This window comes from Artemia franciscana, unplaced genomic scaffold (genome assembly GCF_032884065.1).
Source record: "Artemia franciscana unplaced genomic scaffold, ASM3288406v1 Scaffold_1795, whole genome shotgun sequence".
NCBI lineage: Eukaryota > Metazoa > Arthropoda > Branchiopoda > Anostraca > Artemiidae > Artemia > Artemia franciscana.
Genome location: NW_027062959.1, coordinates 16,200 through 38,093, shown reverse-complemented (window position 1 = coordinate 38,093; position 21,894 = coordinate 16,200). Strand labels below are relative to the sequence as shown.

At 34.0% G+C, this 21,894-nt stretch overlaps 1 protein-coding gene across 3 annotated transcripts in view; it reads left to right on the top strand.

Annotated features, from left to right (window-relative positions):
• The window catches only part of LOC136042695 (E3 ubiquitin-protein ligase MARCHF5-like), a gene marked incomplete at its 3' end in the record, with an annotated part of 41,126 nt that overhangs the window by 6,522 nt on the left and 12,710 nt on the right, over window positions 1-21,894 (top strand). The window contains 3 exon segments of one of the 3 annotated variants that reach the window (XM_065727657.1): window positions 4,338-4,475; window positions 19,868-19,967; window positions 20,849-20,960. In XM_065727657.1, coding sequence (XP_065583729.1) covers window positions 4,432-4,475; window positions 19,868-19,967; window positions 20,849-20,960 — 256 coding nt within the window. 3 annotated transcript variants of the gene reach the window in all.

Below are 21,894 nucleotides of genomic sequence, written 5' to 3'. Positions count from 1 at the left end.
GCTAAAGTATTTTTAGTAATGTCAACTATTTATTCTGCGGCTTCAGAATTCAGTATCAGGGAACCTTTATATGGGTATCGGAGAACCTTTATAAGCGTATCAGAGAACCTTTGGGGACGACTCACTCCCCCACAGTCCCCGTGGGAGGGGTTTCAAGTTCAAAACTTTGACCAGTGCTTACATATAGTAATGGTTATTGGGAAGTGTACAGGCGTTTTCAGGAGGATTTTTTGAATGGAGGCAGGGGTTTAGAAGAGGGGGATATGCTGGGGGAACGTTCCATCGAGGAATTTGTCATGGGGGAGGAAATTTTTCATGAAGGGAGCGCAGGATTTACTAGCATTGCTTAAAAAAAAACAATGATTTTTTTTTCATCTGGAAGTAAGCAACAGCATTAAAACTTAAAACGAACAGAAATTATTACCCATATGAGGGGCTCACCTCCTCCTAATATTTCGCTCTTTACGCTAAAGTAGTTTTAGTAATGTCAACTATTTATTCTGCTGCTTTTGTGATTCAGGGGTCATTCTTAATGAATTGGGACAAAATTTAAGCTTTAGTGTAAAAAGCGAGGTACTGACGAGGGGGCGAAACCCCTCATATATGTAATAAAAACATAAGCATACAAAATGTCTTTACGTAAGCTAATTTATAAGGTATGTATATCTTTTACTTTTAAGAAGATTCGTAAAAAATCAAAAGTTCTAGTTGTCTCTTTAATTAACCGAAAATCAGAGGGCAACTAGGCTTCCTCCCCCACTTTTTTTTTCTCAAATTCATTCGATCAAAATTATGAGAAAGCCATTTAGCGAAAAAAATAAATATACAAATTTGTTTTAATTATTCCTCTGCGGAGAGCCAAAATCAAAACATGCATTGATTAAAAAACGTTCAGAAATTAAATAAAAAAAAAAAAAGTTTTCTAAATGTAAGTAAGGAGCGACATTAAATCTTAAAACGAACAGAAATTACTCCGTATATGAAAGGGGCTTTTCTTTGTCAACGCCCCGCTCTTTACGCTAAAGTTTTTTTTACTGTTTTAAAATGTAGAGTTAAGTGAAAACTTTACTCAGATTTTAGCGTAAAGAGCGGGGCCTTGAGAAGGAAAAGCCCCTTTCATATAAGGAGTAATTTCTGTTAGTTTTAAGTTTTAATGTCGCTCCTTACTTTCATTTAAAAAACTTGTTTTTTTTTATTTAATACACCAAAAGTCTAAATTAAGCATCAAGACTAAATTGAATTCAGTCTTACGCATCAAAAGTTACGAGCCTGAGAAAATCTGCCTTGTTTTGGAAAATAGGATAAAACACCCTCTAAAGGCAATAGGATCTTAACGAAAATACCACCATCGCATTCAGCGTATCAGAGAATCCTACTGTTTGAAGTTTCAAGCTCCTATCTACAAAAATGTGGAACTTGGTATTTTTTTCCAGAAGACCGATCACATGTGCGTGTTTATTTGTTTGTTTTTTTTCCCCAAGGATCATTGTATCGGCCACGTGGGTCTAGCATGTCGTGGGAGGGCTTATTCTAACGGAAAGTAAAGTTCTAGTTCTCTTTTTAAGAGGGCCAAAAAATTACATAGCACCTATACCCCCTCCCACGCTCATTTGTTTCCCAAAGTCAACGGATCAAAATTTTGAGATAGCCGTTTTGCTTAAAATAGTCAAAAAACATAATAACTATGTCTTTGGGGCTGAATTACTCCCCACAGTTCCCGGGGGAGGGGCTACAAGTTACAGACTTTGACCAGTGTATACATACAGTAGTGGTTACTTTGAAGTGTACAGGCCTTTTCAGGGGGATTTTTTGCTTAGGGAGGTGGGGGGGTGAGAGTTGAGAGAGAGGGGCTACGTAGGAGGATCTTCCCTTTGAAAAATTTGTTATGGGAGAAGAAAAATTCCATGAAGGGGGTGCAGGATTTTCTAGCACTATTTCAAAAAAAAAAAAAAACAATGAAAAAATAAATATAAAAAAGTTTTTTCCGCTGAAAGTAAGGACCAGCATGAACAGAGATTATAACGCATATGGGGGTGTCAATCTTTTCCTAAATAACCTGCTCCTTATGCTAAAGTATTTTTAGTAATTTCAGCTATTTATTCTACAGCCTTTGCGATTCAGGGGCCAATCTTAAAGAATTGGGACAAAATTAAAGCTTTAGTGTAAATACGAGGTATTAACGAGGAGGCAAACTCCCTCATATACATAATAAAAATATACGAATATAGAAGTTTGTTACATAAGCTAATTTGTAAGTTACCTATATTTTACTAATAAAAACGTTCGTTCAAAATAAAAAATTCTAGTTGCCTTTTTAAATAGCCCAAAAATTGGAGGGCAACCAGGCCTCCTCCCCCACCCTTTTTCTCAAAATCCTCTGATCAACACTAAGAGAAAGCCTTTTAGCGAAAAAAAAAATATGCAAATTTCGTTTTAATTAATCATTTGTTGAGAGCAAAAATCAAACATGCATTAATTCAAAAACGTTCAGAAATTAAATTAAAAAAAAAAAAACAAGTTTGCTAACTGAAAGTAAGGAGCGACATTAAAACTTAAGACGAACAGAAATTACTCCGCGTATGAAAGGGGCTGTTCCCTCCTCAACGTCCTGATCTTTATATTAAAGTTATTTACTCTTTTATAGAGTAGAATTGAGAGAAAGAGTCAAACTTTAGCGTAAAAAGCGGGTCATTGAAGAGGGAACATCCTTTTTCATAAACGGAGTAATTTCTGTTCGTTTTAAGTTTAAATGTTTCTCCTTGCTTTCAGTTGAAAACTTTTTTTACTTGATATAGTTGAATTTATGGCTATTGATTGTTGTTTGTGCTCAGAGATTTGTTTTTTCTTGGACGGCTATGTGTTAAATGATAAAATGGTGTATATTGAAGGACCGCGAAAGCACAAATACAATTTTTTTTCCTACGTACAATCGCAGGTAAATTAACAATAGGATGGGTTTGATAAATACGATATTTTTGAGTCATTAACTTTTCTTTCTGTCAGGCTACTAACACTATTGATGTTCAAAATTACTTTTATTGGTCTTATAATATTTCATAACTAAAAAGGTGCAAAAATTAAATTGTAAAAACGAAGTTTTTTCTAATGGATTGAATGAGTGAAATTAAAACTTAAAACATGCAAAATTGTTGCTTTGAATGTGATACAACATACAACTATAAAATTAGCACAAATAAACCTACTGGTGATGTCTCCTTATACAAAATTATTACAAGACATAAAAATAAAAAAAATATGGGATTTTCTTCTGTATTGTAGAAACGAAAAAAAAACTCTCAGATTTTTTGCGGTGACAAAATAAAACTTTTAGTTATGTGTCAGTCTTGTGTTGCTGTTTGGTATCTAACAAGTCGCAATAACAATTTTATAAAATCATTTATTCATTTAACTTCTTCAAGATACAAAAGTTTTTTTTTGATACTTAATAGCTTTGAGAAGGTAATACTTTGTTTGAATGGTTGAAATTTCGTTTTAAGTTCATAGAAACTTAGTGTTGGAAGGAAAAAGCCTCAAACATTAACTTTGGGAGATACACAAGAATTAAATATATAGTTAATTGCATATGGATGAACTACATTAAAATTGAATTATTTCTGCGAGACTTAAATTGAACCTTATGAAGTTTTATATAACAATATTAAAAGAACTATAGAGATTAAAGTAATAAAGTTATGGAAAAAGATGTGCAAAAGTCTAAATTACCAGATAGTTACTTTTTGGCTTTTTGCTCAGATGAAATGTACCTCTTGCTTTTGATTTCCTGAGTACTTTTGTGCTCCTTTTAGCAAATTACCTACTGTTCCCGCATAGAGGTGCGTTGCGAAAAAGTAATGCGGTGCGTTTTTGCACCGTATCGCCGCAGCGTTAACTGCAGACTGTTCACTTCAAAAGATGTATTCCTTAGCTGTCTCATTGCAGTTTTATATTTAAATTTACCAAGAAATTTGCCGATAGTCACTTTCTACATCTGAGACAATAAATTCAATTTTTTATTCAAGTTTATCCTGTATGACTCCTAACATAGGATATTGTTTCAATTAATCTTTCTCTAGATTTCCACACAAGCGTTTTCAATTAAACATGATGTTTTTGCTAAATATTTGAAATTTGCCTTTCAACTGGCTTCATGTTCTTTTCTTCGCAATCCACGAGCGTTTTAACTGCATGCGTCGGATTTTTCCACGAGTTTAGCAAAAAAACGCAAGGATGAGTGGAAACAGATGAATGCATTCCTCTGCAAAGTGCCTCCGCAGCGGTTTTCTGCAGATCTGTGTTCTGTCTGAATAGTAGGTTAAATGGGCCATTCGATTTTCCGAAAATTGTAGGATATTGGAGGCTTGTTTTCATCTGGCAATCTTGCATGGAAAGCGGTGCCAAAGTATTTAAAAATGAAGCAGGACAGGGCAAGAAATGTCTTCCAGTTCCAGTTCCAAATTTTCTCAAAGATCAATAAGGTTATCTTTCTTTATATTATTCAGCCCAAGAAAACTTAAGAAATTTCGGTATTTTCTGGTGAACATCTGAAAATTGATTCCCCATTGATAATTAATTCCAGAGTGAATCATTGCTCTTCTTGTAGGCTACAATTTTTTTTTAAATTATGCTTCTGCAGAAAAAGAATATATATAAAGTTGTATCCTAGAACCTAAACACATGATTTTGTATTTAAAGGGCTGATAGATTTATGTCATGGCCTAATAGTTTTGGATACAGTGTAGGTCTACTAAAATTCAAGAAACATTACCAACCCAGAGCCGATCAGGCTCTGGGGACAACTTGCTAAGCTGCCCCAGGTATTGTGGCTGGAGGAGGAGGAGGCAGAGATGAGGTGTTTCCCACTTTGATTTCCCAAATTAATAGAAAGAAATTCAACAAAACCAGTCACAGGGTGAAAAGAAGAGAAGGAAAAATATCTTAAATACCTTAATATTAACTGTTTAAACAGTAAACATAGAAAATAAAAAATTAGCAAAATGCTTTATCAATTTAATCTTTTCTTCTTCCTCATTATTGTAGTTTCCCATGTTGTAATTTCATTTGATTTTATTGTTTTTTTTTTCTTTTTTTTTCTCCCAGTCACAAGAGTGTGGTGAGAAGAGAAGATGATTTGGTTTATTTGTTTTGTATCTTCTTTTTGTTTCTATGATTTTAGTTTAAATATTGTTTGGTGATGCAGAGGGCAAAAGCCGAGCATATTTTCTCTACAACAACAAGTATTTAAAAAAAAAGCAGGACAGGGCAAGAAATGTCTTCAAGTTCCAGTTCCAGTTCCAAATTTTCTCAAAGATCAATAAGGTTATCTTTCTTTATATTATTCAGCCTAAGAAAACTTGAGAAATTTTGGTATTTTCTGGTGAATATCTGAAAATTGACTCCCCATTGATAATTAAGTCCAGAGTGAATCATTGCTTTTCTTGTAGGCTACAATTCCTTTTAAATTATGCTTCTGCAGAAAAAGAATATATATAAAGTTGTATCCTAGATACAACTTTAGTAAAGAACTGTCAGAACTTTACTGTCATTAGTAAAGAAGAAATTTTCAATTGAGAAATTTTACAAATAGTCCTCAATACTCAGCTGTCACAATTATAGGTGCAACATAGCCAACAATAAATGAGAAATAAAAATCCAAGTGAGTTCCCTCAATAAAACTAATCAAAATGTAAGAACAAAAAACTTTAGCCAATGGTCAACCAATCAGTTTAAATTATTTGGTAAGCTCAATTTGATAGGCTATTGTTCTTTAATATAGGCTTCTGTCCTTGCTGACCGCATTTCCTATTTATATACACAACGATGATTGTGGTGGCACTTTTAATAATATGCTGTAGAAAAAAGCTGTCCATAGTGCTCCTTATCCAGCTTAAACTGACTGAGGAGCTCTAGTTGATAGATGAAAAGACTGTGTGATAACTACAGTACCCTGGGACACTTCTGCAGTTAAAAGTTCCAACCTCAATTGGAAATATATGCTTATAGCCTCAAACTGTCCAAATTTGAGCAACAGTCTAAGTCTGTCATAGGAAAATAATACAATATATATCCAACTTTTCAATAATCCTTTGTTGCTGTTGTGCTGGTGTATTTTTTGCAGAATAATGGAAAATTTTTGGTTAATCATATACCATTACACTATAAAAAAATGGGTATGGTCAGAGGCTCAACATGCATAAAGGCAGAAGCATTCATGTAGTATTCAACTTTTGGGGGCCATAAAAGACTTCCAGCTGTCTGCTGACAAAGGTGACCTATTTGATTACATATATTTTGATTTTGTAAGACTTTTGACAAAATATGCCCCTCTAAGCTGCTTCAAAAACTCCAAAATCTTGGTGATTATACACATAGTTGGATTGAAAGTTTAATGATTGGTAGAAGTCAAGCTGTTGTTGTTGGTACAAGCAAAATCCTCAAGTATATTTGTTAGTAGCAGGGTTCCACTGGGTAGTTGCTTAGATCCAATTTAAATTCTCCATATACATTAATGATCTACCATCAGTTATACAAAATCATATAGCTAAAAGTTTTGCTGATGATGTGAAGTTGTATAGGAGATTTGGCTCAGTACAAGATGAAAAACTACTCCAGGAGAATATAGAAAGTTAAAGGCAATGGTGCAGGTTAAACTTTATTTTTTTTTAACATTTCAAAGTGTGCTGCTATGCACTATCTCCATAGAAGGCTGGTTGGAAATTCACATCCTCACTTAAATAATGATGAAGACCACACTGCATTTCCATAATTCAACAACAAAAGAGAGAATAATGAAGACTATATTCCCAAGACAGTGAACCAACATTGTTTTAAATAAAAAAAAACTTAATTGTTTTTTATTTTCTTTGCTGAAAGCAGCCCTTAGATATAGGTCCAAAAAATATTCAAATAGGTTTTGTTGGCTCACTGTCTTGGGAAAAAAGTCCTCATTATTCTCTCTTTTGTTGTTGCACATCCTCACTATTTGATTGGAAGTACCAAGATACCAGACATGAGGACTACCTGCAACCTTGGGATAGTATCTGATCTGTTAAGGATTGTCAGGGATAGAGGAAGGTTTATGTTGTCCAGAATCAAAGGAGTATTTTTGAAGTTTAATGTGAAAATTATTTTTAAACTATTTTAGTCAAAAAATTGTCCTATTCTTGAACATTTCTCTCCAATATGTTACCCTATAAATAAAGATGATAGGAAAAAAAAAACTGAATCAGTAAAAAGATCTGCTGCAAAGTTAATTCCTTACCTGAGGTATTTCTCATATCCAAAATGTTTAGAGGTGTTGGGATTCCCAAGTTTTCACTTCTGTTGGAAGCATTCTGATCTTCTAAGTGTCCATAATATTGTAAATGGCATTATAAATTTGGACTCAGAAATTTTCTTTCACAGAAGCTATAATTCATCAACCAGGTAGAACACATTGAAATTTTACCCCCATCACCAAAATCCAAAATAGATGTCTTTTGTAAATAGATCAATAAAACTTTGGAACTCATTACCTGATAGTTGTGTCATTGTTTTTACTGTTCCTAGTTTTAAGACTGAGTTAGTAAACACCTCTTTTTACAATGATGTATATTATCAACCATTTATTTTTGTCAAACATTCAAGCAGTTGCTACTTTTTGATTTTCATTTTGTATGTTATGCTTACAGGGTGTTGGATGAATAAGTAAATAAAGGGTCCCTTCTAAAACCATTTTTCTTGGACTCATTGATCAGCTCAATGTCAAATTTAATGGTGTAAAGCCATATTTTTGCTTGTCTTCTGTGCCATTTCCTCTAATCAGGCACTGGTTTGCAGTGTAGGCTTTCATTTATAAGAGTCTTTGACTATCATGGCTAGTCTAGGACAAGCAGTGGTGTTAAATATAGTTTTGATGTTGTACTTCCAGTCGAACTGTTGATGGATAATTGTGTTTGGGATTTGTTTGTTGAAATTTAGTTCCAATATGCTTCCTGGTACTTTTGGTGCTAAAAATTGTGGAGGGTGTATGCCTCAGCCACTTTTAAGGGTCATGTTTCATGGCCCTTATCAACTTCATGTGACTATAAACCAGATATATAATCTTTCTTTGCATTAGGATGGCTATTAGTTTTGACCAGTGTATTTTTAGACATAGGCTACATTACATTCCAGAAACCTTCAAAAATACTTCTCAACTGTTGAATCATTAAAACCCATTAACCTACAACCAAAAATTAATGCAGTTTGATGGATCACACCAGATGGCTATTTTTTGGTGAAAGCAAAGTGGGAAAAACCAAGGGTAAAACAATAAGGTAAAAGCAAAGCCAGATTTGAGGCAAAACATTATCAGGCCTATTTTGGGCTTGAAATTCAAAATTCTATCCAAGAGTAACCAAGCTTATTTTTTTAAAGGATCTATCTTTATTCCTTGTTTATCAATATTATTTCTAACTTATTGGGGTGAAACATTGTCTGCCTTATTTGGTTTGTGTTTTCAAAAGTTCTTGCTTATTTTATCAATATTTCAAAGGTTGTGGCTTATGTTCTCTCTCACCTTCTAGCAACACTTACAGTCACTTTTAATGAATCATTCTTGTGTAGGTGTGGGTGTCCATGCTCATTTAATGCTTTGTTTGTGTACAAGTGTGTTAGTGTGACTATGCCCAAATACACATCTAGATGTTATAAATTTATGCACTTAGATGCTATCCATTGAAATCTTTTGTGATCCTTGAATCTTTCTACAAGACCCTGTTTGGGGTCAAGGCCAATAGTTTAAGAATTTATTTAATATATGCCTAATGCCACTTGAAAAACGTATCAATAATATTTTGGTGCATAATATGCTAATAAAAATCACTAAAAAGACATTGAAAAAATTTCATGGGGACTTTTTCAGGTCAAAATTATGATGTTAGAATCATTTCAAAAAAAAAATTGTCTTATATTTTATTACATTTCAACTCTTGAGTTGTTAATGTTAAGTTATTTTTTATTCACCAAGAACAAAACTTGGACAATATTTATTTAATCAATATGTAAGTTTTCAAAAATACATAATGTTAAAATGTTTGGCAACCAACAAAAGAGTTTGAAATCTAAATCCATGATTGTTGATTGAAAATGGCACTGTAAGGAAGCATCTTCTTATAACTGAAGCGTTGAATGAAAATAGTGTTCTGAGTTTACTTTTATACTTTATTTGTGATCTGAATAATTTCAAAGATTTAACTATCTTTCAATTTACAATTAAAATAAAATTGTAGTTTAATGTCTAGATGTTTCTGTAGCACAGTGGATCAAAAACAAAAAAACAAGTCTGGAAAATACTTAATTGGCTGACTATTTCTAAAGAAAACATGCCAAGAAAATCAAATTGACATCATTCTATGTTTTGTTTTATGTCTTGTCCAATTATTGTGGTTGCCCCTCATGATCCTAATTGCCTAATGTATTTCCAGTAAATTTTTGGTTTTCAACATAATTTAGCTAGGATAAAACTGGACATAGCACTTGATAATTTTTGCATGTTCTTTCATAGTTAAATCAACATTTTTAGGGCAAATCCTATTTTGATCTGATCTTAGGGGCTCAAAACCTTATAGTTATCATCTGAGAATCTTGCACCTTGTTCATATTTTCAAAAATTTGACATGATTGACCATCACATCCTTATTTGTTTATTGCTGAATAACTTTGAAGTAGACCCTCTCCTAGTAAATTTTATTAGAGATTTTATTTCAAATAGATCTTAACTTATAGAACCCGAAAAATATTATCTCTGAGCTCCTTCCTACTTAGTTTGGAATTACTCAAGGAACCTTATTGGGACCACTTTTATGTGTAATAATGATCTATGAGATTGGTAAGGGATTCCCACAAAGATGCTAATATGTAGATGACTTGCTGATCTTTGGAATAATGTCATAGAAATATCAAAAGTAATCCACTCATAATACTAACCCATGTTTTGGATAAAAGCTAAAAATTTACATATGAAAGTAAATTCCATTAAGTCAAAAGTAATGACAATAAATTTCTTAATTATTTTGAAATCTATTCTTGTTTTCCTAAACCATAACCAACAAAAAATGCTAGTGAAACATGTTACATTCCTTGATGTTGTAATTTTTAATAATCTTAAGTGGAAATGTTAACCATATGACTCTTTTTTTCTTCTTTTTTTTTCAATTCAGCATATAATTTGGTCAAGGTGGTAAAGATGTTATTGTAGCAGCTTTGTTGGGGTCATGAAGATTGCCCTATTTGGACAGGAAACAATTCACTGGTTAGCCATTTCACCAACATAATTAATATATTGAATCTCTTGACAAAACTGACACTGCTTTTCTGACATTTTTTATAAAGTGTCCTACAGAAGTACTGTTTCTCCCTGCCACCACCTACACCTCTCTATTCTCAAAATTTCACAAGCTCCATCGAGTTGTTTTGGGAAGTCTTCAAAACTTGACAATTATGAATTGAGCTTCCCACAATTGCCCAAGCCAGCTTCAATGCTAGATTCAGATGCAACCATTATCATCTTAAAGATGCTGGATGCCTTGTCTGATCCTCAAGGAGGCACACTCGTGCCTCTTTAAAGAGGCAAACCACGACAATGTTAAGCGATCTTCGGTTTCAGTGGTCGCAGAGGGATGGGGAGGGATGCATTTCGTAGCCTGAGCTCCAACTAAGAAACCTGCCAAATTTCATCCCCCTCTGACTTTTCCTTCATGGGGAAAATCTGGCCGAAAGTTTCGACCACCCAACCCCAGCCCCCCCATTAACGTTGTCCGATCGGGTTCTGTCGGATCGGGAAATTTACAAGTTAAGGTCCCCTAGGGCTCAGGAGCTTATCCGCGAAATTTCAGCTCGATCCGATAACTCCTTCCCTGTTTTCCAGCAACCACGCATAGCCACTTATTGTTCATGTTCTCCTTTTTTTTCTCGACGCCTACAGGTCACAGCCGACATCGGATCTGGGTGTACGAAGACTCATTCGACGCGGAATTCTCCGAGTAAGTGCCCTGGAAAGTTTTGTCGGAGAATCTTTACCCCCGATTTTCTAGCTTAGAAAAACCCATTTCCCCATTGAAGGTAAAATTTTCTCTTGTAATAACATCACTTGTTTGAAAAATTCTTACAATAACAGCGGCTTGGCGCAGCGGAAGTGTGATGGGCTCATAACCCAGAGGTCGGTGGATCGAAACCGCTAGCTGCTAACTTTTTAAAATTTGTAAAATTAGGTAATTTTGTCACTTTGAATTTATTGATACAGAAAGGGAGAAAATAAACATGGAAACATGTGATCAGAATTATATATTGGAATGTACACAAGAATTTATACTGAAGCGGGGGTAAGGCTTGATGGAAGCAAGTTAAAAGAACCATTTAAATTGATTTCCTAATTGAAGCCGTTGGTGAAATTTTCTATTTTAATAACTTGTTTGATAACAAGCATAACAGCAGCTTGGCGCAGCGGAAGCGCGCTGGGCCCATAAACCGGAGGCGGGTGGGTAAAAACCACTAGCTGCTAAATTTTTAATTAAGCTGCTAAACTATCAAAATAAACTATCTAAATTATCAAAATTAGATAATTTTGTCAGTTTTAATTTATTGATAAAGAAAGCTAGAAAATAAACATGGAAAATTATTATTAAATTACATCCACCATGGATTGTAGAAAAACGTACAGAAATAATATGAAAAAAACTTCGTTTTCTTAAAGAGTTAAAGAGGCTGCGTCCCAAAGTCGAGCCTTAAAACGTACAGGAATTAGGAGAGGCAGTTGGGGGGCTGCCGCCTCCCAAACCCCCCGCTTTTAAAGACTCTTTTGTACAGGTTTTTGGTTGTAACCCCCCGCTCTTGGCTTCGGAAAGGCCCTCTTTTAATTAACAAAAAAATGAAATGAATGAATAATGGAATAACTTCCAAAAATGTTAAACACAAGAGGACAGGAGAACCATTGCGCCGAAACTAGTAATTAGTAACAATGAAGACCCCACAACAAAAAACCTGTACAAAAGAGTCTTTAAAAGCGGGAGGTTTGGGGGGCGGCAGCCCCCCAACTGCCTCTCCTAATTCCTGTACGTTTTAAGGTTCGACTTTGGGACGCAGCCTCTTTAACTCTTTAAGAAAACGAAGTTTTTTTCATATTATCTTAAGCAAAAAGCTGCTATAGACCAGATTACTGGACATAAACTAGTACATAATATAAAGCCCATCAATTACAAGTGGTATATCAATATGGACAAGTCTACTAGGGACGACTTCTGCTTGTCAATCTAGAATATAATCTCCAGTACTACAACAAAAGTGGTTTCCAAGTTTTTTGGTATATCACATAATATTCCTAACGATGTTGATATAAGGGTTCTTGGAAGCCAACACAGTATCAAAGATGCTAAAAGAATGGGCCTATCTAAGTCTCTGAAATTAGAATCTTTGAATTCTTTTGCCCAATCTACGTTTTTTAAGCATGAACTCAGGATGGGCTATGAAATTTGTCCTGTTTACGAGTTTAAGGACCTACTCAAACGCTTTTTTCAATGTCAATCATTAGACCGTCTGCAGAACTCCTGTCCCAGCGTTCTCCCAAAATGTGTATTTTGTGGAGGGCCGCACATATCATCAAAAGATGAGCCATGCATTGTCAATCCCATCCTTGTAAACTGCAGCCCGAAACACCCTTTCGATAGTTTTTCCTGCCCTGTTATTAAGAATCAGATAAAGTGCAATGCCACCTTACAATTGTGAGTGCATCAGTCTCAGTTATTTCGTTTAATATAAATGGCACCAAAGATAAAGATTTTATTACGGATGAGTCTTTTGGTTCCTTTGACTTGGTATGTCTCCAGGAGCATCTTGTCACTGCTTTAAGTTTGAATTTTTGTTGTGTCAAAGTCAGCATCATACTATGTGGCAGTCGCCTTTCCAGTGGACTAGCCTGTGTCTTTAAACTGGACATTCATCTACCCTCCCCAGTACTCTTCTACTCTGACAATTTTTTTGGCTCGGCGTGTTGACAGTATTGTATTTATAAACTCTTATCTCCCATACGAAGGATACTTGATCAGATCCTTGTCTAAATTCGCAAAGGCTTGTAGTAGGCTGAAGAATCTTGTGAATCAGGAACTGTCAAACTTTCTACAGTATATAATAATTGAAAGTATTTCACTTTCAGCTTGTTTTTCAAATGTGTCTGTGTACTTCAAGCATACCTGAGAGTTTTCTGTTTGGCACTGTTTTGTCAATTTTAAAAAGGGGAAAGTCACATATTAATTGTTCTTGCTAGTAACCTATTTCTTTCTCTTGTAATACTAGTAAGGTTTTTGAGTATATCCTTCTACCATTTTTGACTAAAAATATTAAGGAGGGTGAAAACCAATTTGGTTTTTGGCATGGGATGGGTTGTCAGCATGTGCATAACATTCTGTCTTCTTTACTGGCTGATAATTCTTTCAAGAAAAATGCTCTTTATATTTGTGCTTTGGATTTTTCGAAAGTGTTTGATTGTGTTGTCCATAGTCAGCTCCTTTTTTCTTTGTATAATTCCGGGGTCAATCTATCTGTTATAATGTTTCTTAGGTTTTGGTATTCAAATTCTTTTCAGTTAAGATCTGCGCCAGACACTATTATAAGGTTACAAAGAGTAGTAAGGCAGGGTGATGTTCTTTCCCCTACACTTATGAAGATCTGTATTTATAGTTTGCTGGCTAAGATTTCAGGTGCATACCTTTCTGGTCTTGCAGATGTTCTTGTCTTGCGTATACTGACGACTTGCTTCAGATTAGCCATTCCAAACAGAGGCTTTCCCAAATGGTCTCTATAGTTTGTGATGCTTTCTTGGATAGTTTCACTTTCACTTAATATAGATAAATGTGAGTTCTTCGTTATAACTGTACTTCTGCTACTCCCCTTCATTGTAATAACTTCACTATCCCTCTTGTTTGTTGTATTTGTTGGCTTGGTATCTCTATTACTAACAATCTTTTGAGATTACATTAGCATACTGTTTGTGATATAAGTAAAAAGATTCAGATTGGGTATGCAAAGATTGTTGCAAACAGAGGGAACTATAATGGATGTGCACTGGCCAAACTTTATTCTACTTTCAGTGATAATTCTGTTCTTTATCCTTCAGGTCTTTTCTTTCTTCTTAATAATGGTAGTTTATAAAGAATTTTGATAAATTATTTCAAATTTTGCAAATTTTTTCTCTATCTTCCACCTTGAACAAATAACCAGACTCTTGTTAGAAAATTTTCAGTTTTTAATATAACTTTAAAGTCGGATATTTTTCACAGAAAAATCCAACCTTATATCCCCTCAGTTAAGGAAACTTACATGTGTAAAGAAAATAGAGCAGTTGGATGCCCTTGCGTGCCTATCCCCCTCACCACCGTCTTATCCGTTTTTTCGTTGATTTTGTGCGTATATTTGTTTTTCTCTTTGTGTTTTTTTTTTATATTTATTCTTACTCGCCGTATTTACTTTATGTATTGTGTAGGTGAACAATAAAATAATAATTACCACAAGAATAGCGTCTATAAACGCTATGTTAAATAGTACACTGTCTTTCAGCTCTAATAGTACAGGAAGATTTCTCTGTTGTTCAGAGTAAAAATGTTGTCAACATTTGGCCATTTTGAAGTTAATCTGCAATTTTAATCCATTTCAAAAATTTTTTTTTTGATTATCCTTGTCTGGAGAATTCAAAATCTCTGAAATATGCAATGTTTTCTTAAGATTCTTAAAAGTTTCTTACATGGTAGGATTTTGACCGGGACACTTCAAGGATCAGCTGGTCTTGTTGGAATGAACTCAACACAGTTCCTTCAAGAATTCTAAGCTATTTTGGGATGGGTTCAGAGAGAATATTTTTGTATTTTATAACTTGGGATTTATTTGAGCCAATATATACACACACACACACACACACACACATATATATATATATATATATATATATATATATATATATATATATATATATACATATATATAAAATTTACTAAGAGAGGTTCTACCTCAAAAATGTTCAGTAATAAATGAATTAGGAAGTTGTGATCTATGGAGTCAAATGTTAAATATATGAACATAGTATTAGGCCAAGGGACAGTTCCTCAGATGATTGTGTAATCTAGCATCCAATCAGTACAACTACTTTAGATTTTTTTTAATGTTTCTTTATGTAAAATATTATTAAAAATAATAATCAGTAAATCTCTTGTTGTTTAGAAAGTACCTGTAAATTCAACAACTATTTTTTTGGTAGAGGACTTGGAATTTTAACAGCAATTATTTTTCATCTGTTTTACATATTCAGTAAAGTTTTGACAGAATCACCTATATTTTGATAGAGTCTATTGCTGTCTAAAGAATTTGACAAGTTATCTACGTTTGATTTCGGCTGAATGAACATTTTTAGTCAGTCTTGTATTCCACTACATCTGACAAGAATTCTTGACACTTGGAATATAGTTTCATCAATATAATATTAACTGCCATTTTAACTTAATTTTATCAAGAAAAAGCTAATGTGGCAAAATTCTAGAAAAGGTCAGATGTATTATGATGCATTGGCTGGTCCCAACTTTTATTTAAAAAAAAAACAAAAAAAAAAACAAGTAATAACTGTTCAAAAATTACATAGCTAAAAATTGTTGGGAGTTCATTTTGAGTTGTAAACAGGAAACTGATTGGATTGAATATTCTTTTCCTATGTAAGTGTATTGGATATAGTGTCTATTTATTGTATTGTCAAAATATAACGGCGGTATCAAGAGATGGTGTTCCAAGTCAAGACTAAGTAGCGTTGTCCTGTTTTGAAGACAAATTTCTTCCAAAATTCCACTGTCAAATCATTGGTGCCTCTATCCTATCCTTTAGATATAGATAGACAATCACAGGAGTGTGCGGTATATTGTTAGAAAAGCAAAAATGACATCTTTAATCAGCATAAAATGAGGAATTTAATGGTGATATTTTATTTCATAATCTGGTTTTCTTTGGAAATGGTAAGTCATTGAATATTTTGCCTACTGTTTTGTCTTTTTGCTGATAATAATATTTCGGCATCTAGATGTTAAATATTAAGAATCTTATATTAATTTCAGTGCTAAATTTTTTTTGGGTTCTTTTTTCTGCTTTCTTATTAAAATATTATGCCTGTTTGTATATTTTATTTCAGTAGCAAAGATTAGAATTTCTGCTTAAGTTTAAGATCAATTTTTCTAAAATCTTTTAAATGTTTATAAACTTGAATTTAACTTAAAAGTGAAGGATCTTAATAGATGTGAAAAAGTAAAAGAAGATGTGTAAAGGGGATAATTTTTATTGCTATGACCTACTTCAAATGAATTATCAAACTGTGTCGCAAGAAATCAAGCGAACTGCTGCTTATGAAAGAATAAGCCTTTTGCAAAATTGTGTGAATTTTCTGGATCGCCAAGGATCCCCCTTAAGTACATTCTGCCTACTCTGTCTATAAGCTTTTGATACTATTTTCTTTTTAAAAATCAATATTGATAGCCTTTTACAAAGTTACTTAGCATACTACTCAAAAGTATGACAGTAGTAAACTGCCATACCTTAGGAAAAACTGTTGCTGCGTCAGTTGATATATATTGAGCTTTATTTTCCCCAAAAGATACACAAGTGGAATATATCACCATCATTGTCACTAAGAGCTTCTGGCTTACTGGGGCTCAACACTAATCTGCAACCTTGCCCATTTACAATGTTGAAGTGCAACGGGCAGTCCCTTGCAACAAGTAAACCAATATCTCTTAACAACAGTCTCTTACATTTTGTAGAAATAGAAGCCTTTCCTCTTTCTTTTGAGCTAACTGTTGAATTGTTTTATTAACTTGGCCTGATTACCAGAAATAGTAAAAGGGAAACTGATTGGATGGGATATTCTTTGCTTATGTAAGTGCATTGTATATAGTGTCTATGTTTTGTATTGTCAAAATATAATGACGGCTTCAAGAGATGGTGTTCCAAGTCAAGACTAAGCAGAATTAGAAAAGAGTTCTTACTTGAAGTGAGACATGATCAGCTTCAACAATCCTTAAATAAACTCTCCCGAACTTAGATTATGCTGATGATTTAAGCATCCTAGATGAAAATGTGAGCAAAATGAATTATCTTTTTGAGATTTTGTGAGTTCAGGGTGCTTGAATAGGTTGGAAAATTAATGTTAAGAAGACCAAGTCTCTAAGGCTAGGAATTACTGAAGATGAAAAGGTGACGTTAGGTAATGAAAAGATTGATCAGGTGGGGATCTTCAATTGCCTTGATGGTATCATTAGTATAGACAGAGGATGCAGTGAAGATGTTAAAAGTAGAATAGCCAACTCTTAGGGTGTTTTTTTCACAATTAAAAAAGGGTTGGAAGAATAGGAAGATGAGTCTGCAAGCCAAGATTAGAATTTTGAAGGGCCAGTGATGACAATTGTCAAATATGGCTTCGAAGCATGGGTGCTCCAAAAAGCAGATGAAGATTTACTAGATGTTTTCTAAAGAAATTGCCTACTGATTGTTTTGGGTACCTGACTGACTGATTGTATTTCAAAGAGTAGTGCGCAAAAGGATGGTTCAGTCCCACTTTCTAGAGCTATAACGAAAGAAAGTTTGAGATGGTTAGAACACATTCTGCGGATGAAGGATGAAAGATTGCCGAAGATTGTCCTTTTTGGCCAGTGGTCAAAGACAAATGGAAAGCAGGTCGTCCTTGTCTGGGGTGGAGGGATGCTATAAAGCAAGATGTAAATGAAAAAGGGACTTCTTGAGAAGGTGTAAAGAGGAAGGCTTTGAATAGATTGGGATGGAGGAGGATCGTGCGTAGCTGTGTTGGCCTCAGACGGCTTTGTGCTGTGGTGATTTATTGTTAGTAGTAGTAGTAATTTCCAAGTGAAATTGGTATTCCCTTTTAAAGTGCTTGGTATGGTTTTCTGTGCTCACGCTCTCCCTGTAACAGACAACAGAGGCATAAACCTCATGCAGGAACTTCTTCTTGTCCACAGATTCTCTTTGTAATCATATTCTTTGTCTCAAACATGTAATCATGCTCTTTGTCTCAAGCCTGGAGGGTAGTTATGGCTTTTAACTTCACTTGCGTAAAAAAACGTCTGTGCGGCAGTTTCTTTTTTTATTGTTATTCCAATTACAGTTTTTCAACTTCCTCGCTACCATGTTTCCAAAGATCTAACCAGTCTTTGGCCAAGGTATAAGAAAATGCCAAGCTAAAAAAGAAAAAAAAAACTTTTCAGATCTGGGTGGTTAGGATCAGCAGGTGATTGGTCTCTTTTCAGCATTTATGTTGATATTTGTGACTTAAGGATCGTGTTTCAAGCTGTTTTTCATATTTTTTTGCCGAACTTCTTTTTGATCCCCCCCCCAAAAAAAAAAACGCTTGAACAATCATCCTTGTTTAAGAATTACGTGTTTTAAGATATTATTTTTCAGCACTGTCAACCTTTTGTTGTTTTTTTTTGCCATTAAATAAAAAAATAAGTTCTTTTTATCTGAAAGTACGGGGTGACATTAAAGCTTAAAACGAACAGAAATTATTCCGTATATGAAAGGGGCTTTCCCCTCTTCAACGCCTCGTTCTTATGCTAAATTCTGACTCTTGTCACAACTCACCTTTTTATGCAAAAAACTTAAGCGTAAAGAACGAGACCTTGAGAAGGGAACAGACCCTTTCATATACAAAATAATTTCTCCTCGCTTAAAGTTTTAATGTTGCTCTTTAATTGCAGTTTAAAAAAACTTGTTGTTTCATTTAATTTCTGAACGTTTTTCAACTAATGGAGGTTTGAATTTGGCTCACTGTACATGAAAAACTCACACAAAATTTGCGTATTAGTTTTGGTAGATTTAATCACGATATGAAGGGTTGTCCTTCACATCGTACCTTTTCCTCAGTACCTTGCTCTTTATGCTAAAGCTGTTAGTAATTACACCTTCTTATATGGCTTAATTTTCATGTTTTAAATAATGCTGGTAAATTTGGCTCGCCCTTTATGAAATATACACCTCTCCCTCACAGAAAACTCATCGTTGGAAATTTCATCCTACGCAAAGTGTACACGTCCTCCCCCCTCCGTCAAATTCTCGCCAGATAGTTCCATCCTGGTTGAGAATCCCCTTCCCTGTAAAATTGTTAATGGACAATTCACCCTTAAAAATTCTCCTTATCATTCTTTCATTTGAATAAGACTTTAATCTCTAATCAGTTTCTTGATTTCTCTAGAAATTCCCTTTTCCGGTGAAATTAAACAATGGGCAAAGGTCATAACTTGCAGCCCTTCCACTGAGGACCATGGGCAGTTTATTCTGAAACAAATTGTACCTCTTATTTTTCTCCCAAATCTACCGATGTTTGACTGCATCCTCCAATGGCTCGAAAAAGGTAGCTGTTTCGTTGTCATTTGCCCAGTGGATTTCAGAAAGGCCTTTGACCTAATCTGCCAACTAACTGTAGACATGAATCTCCAGGAAATGGGTACGAAACGACGTACCCTTGGCCTTGTAATTGACTTATTGACTCTCTCTCTTTTCTCTCTCTCTCTCTCTCTCTCTCTCTCTCTCTCTCTCTCTCTCTCTCTCTCTCTCTCTCTCTCTCTCTCTCTCTCTCTCTCTCTCTCTCTCTCTCTCTCTCTCTCTCTCTCTCTCTCTCTCTCTCTCTCTCTCTCTCTTCTCTCTCTCTCTCTCTCTCTCTCCTCTCTCTCTCTCTCTCACTGTCTCTCTCTTTATGTTAGTCACTCTCTCTATGTATGTTAATGATTTTAAATGTAGCATCTAGAATTTTTATATCTTTGTAATTTAAAGTTGTCATCATCTGGCATCTGGTAATTCTTTTTTTTTCTGTTTACAGCGTTCCAAAGACTTGTTGGATTTGTTTGGATATAGAAGAAGAGAATGAAGACCCAAATTTATGGGTAAGCCCATGCAAATGCACAGTTGGCACTAGATGGGTAAGTTTCTTGTTCAGTTAATAAATTATAGGATAGATTTTTATTTGGCTCTACTTAATAGGGGTACACATGTTCAACTTATTACAGTTGGAGGAGGGGATAGAATTCATCTGCTGATATTAATAGATAATTCTGTTTATGCTGCCCCGCATTTGCGGTATATATTTGCCCTGCAGATGGACCGTTTCTAACTTGTTCTTTTTAATACTTTTCCTCTGTCAATTTTGTTTAGAAGTTAATTTTCTGTCTTTTCTTCTGCTCAGGTTTTGAGTCAGTTTTTCTTTACTTATTTTTTATTTTTTTTTTCTAAAGATTCGTGGATTCGAAATGAATAGCTTTGATTATGGTATGTATAATTCTTTATCGTTTTTTTTTAGAATTCAAATCTATTTTTATTCTTTTTTCTTTCCTCCTGTTTTAAATGCAAGGTCTAACAAATAATAAAGGAGGGGGGATTGCTTTAATAAAAATTATAAAACGCAGAAGTTAATTAGCTAGACTTTTGAACATCCTCATAGACCTTTTGAGTATCACAGCTCATTTTTGTTAAGTAGAAATCTGATTTTGCTTGTAGAAATCAGCACTGTATGTTTGGTCGTCTAATTTATTTTGTAATTCAGATGAGGTCCACATTGAGGGATACTGAGCATATCTGCCTGTATAATTCAGGGATTATTTAATTAAAAAAATGAATATCTTGTATGAATATAATTATTAAAAACCTATTTAAAAGAAAAAATAATTATATGACATTTTGTATTGCTGAAACAGAATGCGATTTTTTTTTTTTTTTTTTTTTTTTTTTTTTTTTTTTTTTTTTTTTTTTTTTTTTTTGTGGAATTATTTTGAAGAAGGATGACTGCTGACTATTCTATTTTTAGGTCCATCAACCTTGTATTTTAGTTTGGATATCTGGTATGCAAGATGGAGACTTTTGCAAAGTAGTCAGGTATCCAGAATGCAGATGTAGATACCATATTTGCAGTGATTGCCGTAAGACCCGATCCTTTATGTTCTCTTCCATATGTTCTCTTTGGTTTTCCACCCCCTTTTTTTTAGCTTCCCTAGCCTATTTTTTTCTTCGATTAGTAAAAGTATAACTGGAGCAAAGCCTTTAGTCACTGCCACTGCCAAGCCCCATTTGGAGTCATTTATCCTGATTTTGACAGGGACCAGCTGTAAAAAATGATTTATAAACTTCACTTTTTGACCTATTTTTAAGCTTAAAGGACCTGAGAATATTGAAAAATAAAACTATAATTGTTATTGGTAGACAAATGGTGTCATTGTTTTTACTAGGTATATTGATATCGAAATTTGAAAAGAAAAATTAATTGTTTAAACCGTAAGTCTTGAACCAGGGGTCCTCCTTCCCTCCAAAGAATGGATCAATCTGCACGAATCTGAAATCAATCTGAAAAATAGGCTATATGAGAAGACTGAACGCAAACTGCATGAAATTTAGAATGATGTAATTATTATATTGAAATTGTATTGGTTGTGAAATTTTATTATATGGAAATTATATTATTATTATTATATTATATTTTTATTATGAAAATTCGACGTGGAGTCGAAGTGAAAACTGCAGAGGAAACTTTTCTCAATTCCCCAGTTCAAAAATCAGTCTGTCAAATAAATTTTAAAAATTGACGAGAAAAAGTAAAAAAAAATAAATTAGGCTGTATATTTGACCAGAATCCCCAGAGATTTTCCTTGATTTGTATTTTTTTTTTTCATCAAATAAAATTTTTTATCCCTATGCAACTGTCGACCAGAATCCCCAGAGATTTTCGTTGATTTGTATTTTTTTTTTCATCAAATAAATTTTTTTATTCCCATGCAACTGTTATCTGTAAAGTAATACTAAAGTTGAACTAAAAGTAGTTATTAACAGGAACTAAAGGAAAATTTGAACTATCAGTAG